The 10,393-nt window shown below is 30.3% G+C and overlaps 1 protein-coding gene across 1 annotated transcript in view; it reads right to left on the bottom strand.

The window, feature by feature from the left end:
* Positions 1-1,432: 1,432 nt before the first annotated feature.
* LOC113384615 (C-Maf-inducing protein-like) overlaps positions 1,433-10,393 on the bottom strand; it is a 43,564-nt gene continuing 34,603 nt past the window's right edge. The window contains exons 9-18 of the mRNA XM_026622362.1: positions 8,285-8,423; positions 7,901-8,032; positions 6,631-6,673; positions 5,469-6,196; positions 5,295-5,385; positions 4,872-5,130; positions 4,460-4,789; positions 4,187-4,342; positions 3,803-3,947; positions 1,433-2,268 (exon numbers count right to left, since the gene is read on the bottom strand). Coding sequence (XP_026478147.1) covers positions 2,144-2,268; positions 3,803-3,947; positions 4,187-4,342; positions 4,460-4,789; positions 4,872-5,130; positions 5,295-5,385; positions 5,469-6,196; positions 6,631-6,673; positions 7,901-8,032; positions 8,285-8,423 — 2,148 coding nt within the window. The 3' untranslated portion in view covers positions 1,433-2,143. The remainder of the gene's footprint in view (positions 2,269-3,802; positions 3,948-4,186; positions 4,343-4,459; positions 4,790-4,871; positions 5,131-5,294; positions 5,386-5,468; positions 6,197-6,630; positions 6,674-7,900; positions 8,033-8,284; positions 8,424-10,393) is intronic.

Here is a 10,393-nt window from a genome sequence, read left to right as displayed (position 1 = left end):
GGAATACTTAATTTTAAAAAATGAAGCTTAATGGGTGAACAATTTGCACGCACATATTATATACATATTAAAGCTAGAACTGCTTTTAAAGGAAATCATGATATAATTTTTTTTTGCTTATAACAATAAACATATTTAAAATTTGAAAAATTACAAACATTTATAGAAATAACAGTTGTATATTATAGAAAGGTAAATTTATACTATTTAAAAAAAGTTTTGAAATATTCATAATATCGGGAAGATATCAGTTACGTTTAATTATAGTATTGAGTACAATTACAATTATTACATATCATACATAACAAAGTTATGCAAAAGAATATTGTAATTATTAACGTTCACAATACAAGAAATGCATAAGTTCTAAACACTGCAATTATATTAATTACATTTATTTAGGTATCTGTACGATAAATACAGTGTTTATTATAAATTTTAACACTATTTTGAAATTATGATTTCAAAATTCTTATCCTACTACATTTCAGTCAAATACTATGCAAAGATCCTAGAAACAAGTATTAAATCAGTGAAATTTTTATCCACATAATTTAATATAATTAAGTCGTTATTTCTTTTACTAATTTGAGGCCCAATGAAATCACTGATCAAGTATGAAGAATTTATTTTGTTCATAAATAAATATATATTTAATTTGCTTATAATTCAAATATACTATCGCAAAATACAACTTTTTATGAATAATACTAAATGCTCCTTAGGACATATTTTATTATGAATTTGAATATCGATATATATGAGCAAACGTGCAGAACAGAAGGAGTGCTCATAGTAAGAAAAATTACTAATTTTTTGCCAAAATTAAGTGGAACAAAGGTTTTTTAAATCCAGTATTACTGCAACTCAACTTATATAATTCTTTCTTGTGATTAGAATTCTATTAGTGATTCAAAATTTTAATAAACATCAATTATTTATTTATAACTATTTCTGAGCACTCCATTTATAAGATACGATTTATTATGAAAATGTGTACACTACAATAACAATATAACTTGCAAATATCTTATATATCTAATAAATAACTTTCAAGTAGTTTAAATTCGTACTATTGGAATTATTCACAAATTGCTCAAATGCTAAAATTACCCATTTTTGAACTTGTGAACATTTGATAAAAACTGATTAATTATCAGCTTCAAATATTTATTTTAATAAAATTATCACTATATATTATTATTAATAAGCTATTAGAATTAGCTCATCAAAATCTTCTTACAACAAAATTCCTAAGATTCGGAATATTCATTACGTTATAGTGCACTTATATTGACTAATGAAATAGTAGTAAAAAAGTTCAAGTATAAAATAATTAGAATAGAATGTAAAAAAAACTAGTATTAACATAGCATATCACGAACATTTAAAAAAATACGCTTTTTGATAGTTTAATAAAAGATTACTGGGCAAATATTTGAAATTTATAGCAAAAACGGTGCAATAATTTGGTCGAGAATCGCAAGCACAAGAAAGAAAAATGAGGCACTTGCATAAATTAATTTTAAGTAGAAAATTTTCAAATATATATAATGAAAAATTATATGAAAAGGAGTAGTATCTCGCTTAACCCAAGGAGCTACCGAGACATATTGATATGGAAAATTCCGATTTTTCAAACCTTTGAATAATTTTTATTTTATTTTTTATAATTGAACCGCTGCTGCTCATAAGCTTATAATATTTTAAACTGTTCAAAATAAGCCAAATTTTCAAGGGCTATACCGCGCCTTTTGGTTCAAACCATATTATTCGAAAGTTTTGATCAAAATCTGGACCCATTTTCATTTCATTAGCTTTATCAAACAGTTTAAAGTATAAGTGTTTTCAAACCTCGTCAATAATATTCAGTTGATAATTCATTATTTTTAATGCAAGTGCCTTAAAACCAAGTATTATTTTTCCTGCGTTCACGAATTTTTTTTTCAATAATTTCTTTACAAAATGCAAGTAAAGTTTCAATGATCCCGAGAATTAGTTTTCAAAATATAAGCTGAATGGAGATATACCATATACTAAAATGTACTATATTATAATTGTAACTTACAATATTTTTTTATTAAATATAATAAGATAATGATCCAATGCAACGGATGTAGTCTATTCTGAATGAATTATATTATCACCAAGCTTCGGTATAACGCACATCACAGTCTTGTAATTCAGGAAGTTTATTTCTTAACTCTTGTAATGTAGTGGCAGTCAATGAAGTACTATTCAGATTCAATGTTCTTAAGTGTTTTAATGCTGAATATAGAAATTGAATTAAATTATAATAGTAAAATTTTAGTTTAATATATAATAATAATAATGAATGATACTGCCCTGAGGCAGGTTCGTGAGATGGGATAAAATCTTACTCGATGCAAGGAAGAATAGTGTTAAGGGGATGTCCATTAATCACTTGAGGTTTTTAAGAAAAGAGGGAATCTCACAAAAAAAATCACGCGGGGGGGGGGGTGGACAGTGGAGTATAGTAAGATATCACGTGCAATTTATTTTTTACCTGATTATTTTTTTAAAACTCCAAACATTTAAAAAAAATCCAAAATTTTACCATTTTTTCTCCTAACTAAAAATACACGTGATGCTTGGTGCGGGACAAGGGGTATTTTTGAATATCACCACGTAACACCAAGGGGGAGGGGGATCCAAAAATCCTTGAAATATCGATCACGTGAGTAATGGACGCCCCCTAAAGGTTTTTCACTGCCATTTCACATCGAAGTGCCCGAAACAGGGGCACTATTTTCAATTGGAAACATATTTTTGATCGATATATTTTCAAGTAAAAATTGGCATGCAACATTTCTGTTGCATGATGCTAGGTTGTCCAGAGCGAGGTTCAACCATTACACCATGTTACCATAATATATATATATATATATATATATATATATATATATATATATATATTAGGGTGGCCCTTAATATGGACATTTTCGAACTTCCTTGCTCCCAGGGGCTCAAATGCTTCCAAATTGATAAAAAAAAATCCTCTATAAGTTTTAGCTCTTAATATTGTCTTTTAGATAGCGCGCAATTCAATCAAAGTTTTGTATGAAAATAGCATGGGAATATTTTCAAAAATGTTTTGTAGATATAACTTAGCGAACAAATGAAAGAGTTTTATGAAAAATTCGACGCTCTACAAAACAAATGATATAAAATCTGTTTTGCAGAGAGAGTCAAATTTTCAATAAAAGATGACACAAATCATCACTTTTAATTCATTTGTCGCTAAGTTATACCTAAAAAAAACATTTTTAGAAGTTTCGAAATTTTTCCGTGCCCTTTCCATACGGAGCTTTGATTGAATTGCGCACTATCTAAAAATTAATGTTAAGAGCTAAAACTTTTAGAGATTTTTTTATAAATTTGGAAGCATTTAAGCTCCTGGGAGCAATAAAATTAAAAAATGTCCATAATAAGGACCACCCTGATATATATATATTTAGTGTTAAAGTAGATAATTTTGATGTTGAGACATTTTGATGTTGAGTAGGTTGTTCTAAGACCATACATCAAATAAAAAGCTAAGATTTATAAATTAATCCTTAATTTTTTATCAAACATTTCGATATAAAGTTTTATGTCATCATCAATGTATGTTAGACATGATGTATAATAAATTAGTACTACCATTTACATACTAACTTGTCCTTAACGAAGGGATTTTTTTTAAAGCTTTGCCTTTTATTCGATGTTTCGTCTAATATATTTAATGTATCTAGATATTCTCAAAATTTGTCCATATTATATATTTAATAAATGTACTTACAAGCCAAAGAAGCGATTCCAGCGTCAGTTACGCGAGTCTCGCAAAGATTGAGCTGTCTTAATTGCGGCAAATTTTCCGCGAGTATCTGCAAGCCGGCATCATCAAATTGCGTCGACCATAAATTCAATTGTCGTAAGGCAGGCAACTATTATAAATATTTAATACAACCGTTAATATGCATTCAGATAATAATAAAAAAATACTGATTATCAAGTAACGACCAACAGAACTCCGTACAAAGGCAATGGTCTTCTTAACTCAAAATTCATTAAATTATAATTATCGATTAAATTCATAAAATTCGTTAAGCAATTAAGGCTACTATTGGACGAATAGTGTCTTGAATATTATAATAATAAATGTAATAAAGGAAGATCTAGCTACCTTAATTATTTGTTCAGCGCAGGCTCCAGTAACTCTAGTGAACGCCAAACACAGACTTCGTAAATCTCCAAAATTTCCATCTGATAAAAGAGCTTCTAAATCTTTATCGGTAGCGCGCGGCGGCAATGCTAATCGGCGTGGTCCTCCAGTACGGCGCTAAAGTTTTAATCAAATTTAATTTGTCATATAATATTACCCCAAAATACACGAATTGTAAATGTTTCATGTTTAAGATTCTAGAAGAGAAACTGTCTACCATAGTTTGTTTTATACCATTTTTTCCAAAAGCGCCCTCCTTTCACAAGCATCAGTATAGACTTCTTTCCCTCGCTGAGTGCTCATCAAAGCGGCAACAACTCGATGCATAACGTCCTCCTCATTATCATTGTTCAATTTCTGATTTGTCTGAAACTCTTCTTTTCCATCTTCTTCAGGCCACCGTTGGCCCAAAAGGTCCCATTCAATCACCAAAGCTAAAACTAGACGCACGGATCCGGCCCATGGCTGACTAGCTAGTCGGAAGCAATCTTCTAAACGTTTAGGTATCAGATGCTGCAGCAAGAAACGCTTGCGCCTGCCGCAGCAGCCAAGCAATGTAGAAAGCTAACGGTAATAGAAAATATTAATAATTAAAATGAGTACCAAGATAAAAAGTATGAGGAAGTCTGACTAAATTTTATCATACCATTAGACACCAGACTTTTCCGCCGTCCGGACACATGTTATATTCTCCCGTCACTGGACAGTAGAGATCTAACCAGCCTTTCTTGGTGGGTCTGACAGGCATTAGCGTTCGATGAACTTCACATTGCCTGCTGGTTGCCAAACGACGCACCGTCGGAGCCATGGCTCGAAGGAAACCAGGCGAAGTCATCGCCTTGGCAGGGAATGGCAGTGGTTGCAACAGAGAGGCAAGGTAGGGCAACCAGGAACTATGGCTAGATCTGTAATAAATTAGACTTCCTAAAGGAGAACCGACGTGAAAAACGTATTTTCATTCCTATTCAGCTTTTTTATTTTAGAATAGAAATCTAAATAGATATGAAATATATAATCAACCTGACGAACTATATAAACAATTAATAGAAAAATTTGTTTTGAATCTTACATGAGTTCTAAAACTGTGGCAAATATTTGGATTTGTGCGTCGATAACTTCCATATTGCTTTCGAGAAGTGATATTTCCTCACAATCTGGTCCTGCAATAAAAATTGCAAATTATATTAGTAATACCTACGATTTATGTAATTTTGTTATATTTTTTTATAAATTTTATACATACCATATTCGATTTCTAAACAAGTTCTATAACTCCCCGTATCTTCCGTACTAACATCTTCTTCTTCATCTACATTACCAATTAAATGCTCCCTCGATTGATCCATTAATCTTTGCGTTCTAAGACCCTGCATTAAGACTTGCTTGGTTTCATTTAATACTTTTGTGGTATTATCAATAAGTGCTTTATTATTTAATACTATATGTTCTAAAATTGTGCTTGGTTTTGTATCTTTGGTCGGACTGTGAGAATTATCTTCGTCTACTTCTAAATCACTTTTAGGCAATGTTTTCGATTCATCTGCATCTTCCGCGTTCAATTGTGAAGAATTGCTCTCGTTCTCTTTACAAGAATCTTGCTCTACGTCTACGATTTCTGCATCAGTCTTTTTTTGATCTTCTGCATCACTTTTGGAATTAAGATTATTTAATGCTTCGTTTTTAATGTTTTGCTGTTCTTCTAAATCAATTAGGTTGACATCGGATGTAGGTATTAGGATCAAGGGTTCTGCTTTGTTGATTTTGTTCAAGTTGTCTACCGTATCACATGATTTTTCGCTTACAGAATCTCCGGAGAAATCAGTTGCTGGCGAGTTTTCAATTTTATGACCGTTGATTTTTACTGGTTCGTGGTCGAGTTCTTCTAAACGTGCCGTTATTCCTGCAAAACAGACGGAGGCCAGATTTGGCAGAACTCTTGGATGAGGACAAGCACTTCCTGGCCCGTGAACACTGAAAATAGAAGATATCACAAAATTATAATTTTTGCGTTGAAGATAGTGAAAAAAATATTAGTTTTAATATTTTTATGACTTTTTTATGTTGATATGAAACAAATCTTCTAAGGCAAAATATCGTATTATAGTCCAGTCATTTAAGCTTAAATTAAGTAAGAATATCAGAATTCGAGATACCCAGCTGTAAGTCTGTAAATACTTGTATATTGACATCCTAAAGTTGTCTCAAAACCTACATGTGGTAGGGTGCCAATAACATATGTAGGTTTTGAGACAACTTTAGGGTGTCAATATACAAGTATTTACAGACTTACAGCTCGGCATCTTCAATTCCGACGTGAACTTACTATCATGACTGGACTATTACAGCCAATAACACGTGTGTGAATCTGTGAGTAAGAATAAGTAAAAATATGATGTCATTTATACCTTTCAACAAAAGCAGCTAATCGTTCCCGACCTCCAACACCTCCTGTTAAATTAAAACAAATTAAATATGGTAGCAATTAGGGTTTATACAAAAACCGACATTTCAGAAAACCGGTTTTCGAATTTTAATTTTACTAAAAAAACGGTTTTAACCGGTTTTCGAATTTTATATAGAAAATAAATTTTTGCTCGAATATTCTGTAATTTATCCGCAAATTTAGTGTTATTTAGAGCAGTATTTGACTGAATTATTTATTGTTCAATTTTATGGATAGTAAGCAAAATTATTTTCATTTTAATTAGTAGAACAAAAAAATAATAGTTTATCTTGATTTAATAACTTTGAAAATAATTATTCGTTATTCATGCATCGTTTTCACATATAAGAATAAAAATATTTTTATGATAGTAAAAGGAAAGTTTTCGAACAAATAAAAATATTACATTTTTAAATGAAAAACATTTCTTAAATTAATATTAGATACATGTTGATACATACTTGTTCATATCAATTTTAGTTTTGAAAACAATTAAGCTAAACTCGGGTAATGTCTATTCCGAGCAATTTTAATTAATTAATTTTAAACATTCGAATTGTTTTTTTGTTTAATAAAATATGATTTAAAAAAACTGAGAACGTCTATCGAATTGCTACTTAGACATGTCCTTTGTTTACTCACAAAATTTTCTGAAATACAGAATACTCTCATACTTGCGACCAAATTATGCTTAATTGTTTTTAAAGCCTGATATAATCTAAGTTTTTTGTTCTTTAATTTGTGGCTTCTAGGGTTTAAAACTCTTTTTTTCAAGTTTGAGTAGATGAAGTTACTTCTTCAAGAATGAGTCACATTGATTTAAATTAATATAATATATACATTGGTATAAAAATCTAAATTAATATATACAAAACCTTTATAGACTGATAAGATATCAAATGCTTTATTGAACCGATATGATTTCAAGAATCAAAACGCTTTCATCTATCTTTTATATTTGGCAATATTTGTCATTTTCCATTTATACAGTGAAAACCGACTTTTTTCACCAGAAAACCGGTTTCGAATTCCATAATTTTTGGAAAAAAAAAACGGTTTTTAAAACCGGTTTTTTAAAACCGACAAACCCTAGTAGCAATGCATTCTTATTGGTATGTCTGAGAAAATAGCAAAGAAAACAAATGATGCTTTCAGATTACGCTTTTAGACTAAATTCTACTATGGAATTAAAACTTATTAATTTAAGATAATAATTAGGATTATCTCCTTACCTCCTATGGCTGCAAGATAATCTCGAACTAAATCTCTCGCATGCGGTGACGTCGAATAATCAGCTCCGTGTTTCAGTATCCTCCTCACCAATCGATCCACAGCGGAAAATGATAGAGAATCGTTACTTGATTCTGTAATAAATACAAAATTTCATTTGTCCATCCTGAATATCATCAAAATTTCACCAGAATCTCAAATAAATAAGCCTGCAAAATTCCCTTTGTTTTCCTTAATCATGTTCAACGCCTTACACCAGCAGCACCATAACGTTCAAAAAAGTGTAATAATTAGTTTGCGTAAATTGTATGTTATTATAAATAATTGTATCTGGTTTACATATATTATAGTCTATGATGAAATTTGCAATAGAAGAGTATATTTACCGCTATCGGAACTGATTTCATCGTATGGGTGAAGACAATACTTGGCGACATGTCGGCACAATGGCGCACTCGCCGGAGCGTCTTCTAATAAAGGTGCGGATGTTCGCAATAACGAAGCACGGCTGCATATGTGATCAGGCTGAAATAAAGGTAACATTTATTAAAAACAGAAATTGTTTCATTTCAACTTGTTTTTGTCATATAGTAATTTTAAAATTTTTTCATAAAGACTACCAAAATAACAAACTTGGTTATTTCGCTGGTTTTGATTATAACGTAATATGAAATTTCAAAAATTCTAACTCTACAAATATATAAAAAACTAGTGGTGTATGGCATCGTGCCTTGAGTCAAATTGCTGGAACTTACCGTACCATAATTTTTTTTTTAACTTTGCAAAAATTAAATTTTTAAGGAATTTAGAATTTTTGAAAATAAAGACTGAAAAAAAATTTTGAAATATTTTGGAAATTTTAGACTTTTTTTAACTTCCCGTAGGGTAAGTTATTGTAATCGTACAAAAATCGAAATTGAAATTTTTTGCATTTTTTCACGTTTTGTAGATTGATGAACATTTTGGCATAACTCACAAAAAATGGATGTGTGTATGTGCGTATGTGTGTAACTCACAAAAAATGTATGTATAGATACAAATTTTCGTCCACCTTTTCGCACGCACGGATCAACCGATTCCAATGGTTCCAAACATTCGATTTCTATTGATAGAGAGATGTTCTGATTAGTTTTTGGCAAAGGCAGGTCCAGCGGCTTATGAGATATGGAGCAAAAAGTGCTAAAAATGTCAGTTTTTAAGAGAACAGATCAATGAATTTGAATGATCCAAAAAACATCCGATTCGTGATAATGCAGAGAAGTGGTGATTAGATTTTGGCAAAGGCAGGTGCAGCCGTTTCGGAGATACTAAATGTGCAAAAAATGTCAGTTTTGAGAGAGCTAAGCATCCGATTTGAATTATTTAAAAAAACTTTCTACTTGTGTTGACGAAACGATTGCTTTTGGGGATTTTTTTTTTTAATTTTCAAAAAAATGTATCTTTCTATCTATTTCGAAACATTTAATATTTTTTAAATATTTCATTAAGGTACGGGATGTTCCAGCAATTTGTCTTAAGGCACGATGCCATACAACACTAGTTTATATCTATAATCTAAGTTTAAAGATATTTGTACTGGAAATTGCGCAAAACTTCTAAAATTGAATTAGTTATCATTATTGAAAACTGCTTAATCGATTGCTAAATGGTTCTCAAAGATTTGAATTTATATTTTACATGATCAAATCTCATTTTGGTGAATACTTTCAAATATTTCTGATTTACAAAAATGATTACTAATGAATATATGTTTTTTGAATAATTCAAATCGTTCGATCCGTGCTTCCAAGATCGCGAATGAAAAATTGGATCCGCACAAACATACGCACACGCACACACACGCACACACACGCTAACATACATTCATATTTTCTAAGGCATGCCAAATTGTTTAGAAACCTCTGAAACGTAAACATAAGCAAAAATTATCAATTTTTTCATTTTTTGCGATTACTATAACTTATACGGGTAATTAAAATTAGATCTTTATAAATTTAACTGCATATCATGTATGCATTATATTTTTTAGTAGAGATTTATAAATATTTCTTTTACAATATTTTCTGGTATCTTATACATTCTGAAATATGGATCAATAAAATTCACATTTGTATCATCAGGTTGTAAAACTTTCATTTTAATCGATTGCGAAATTTGAAAAATAAGCTTTGTTATGTTATTTAATTTAAAGCTTATTTTCAATATTTATCAATTCATGGCCCCGATTGCATGGCAAATGTGGAAATGAGTATACTTTATAAATGCAAACTGATTTGAACAAAAATTAGCAAGTTTTTTTGGTTTCATAAATTTCTTTTTAAACAAACAATTTAAATAATATTCATGAAATCGAATCTGTCATCCAGACAAAACGACAACAAAAATCCCCATTTTTTATCACAAACCTATTTTGATGATTTCTATTTAATATCTTCGACATTAACTGAAAATAGATAAATAGAAACGACCCAGTAAGTCAAAAAAATTTCCTCCCA

This window comes from Ctenocephalides felis, unplaced genomic scaffold, assembly GCF_003426905.1.
Source record: "Ctenocephalides felis isolate EL2017-DRISC unplaced genomic scaffold, ASM342690v1 CF-g0.4_SCAFFOLD_03571, whole genome shotgun sequence".
NCBI classification, from domain to species: domain Eukaryota; kingdom Metazoa; phylum Arthropoda; class Insecta; order Siphonaptera; family Pulicidae; genus Ctenocephalides; species Ctenocephalides felis.
This window is presented reverse-complemented; position numbering and strand designations above follow the sequence as displayed.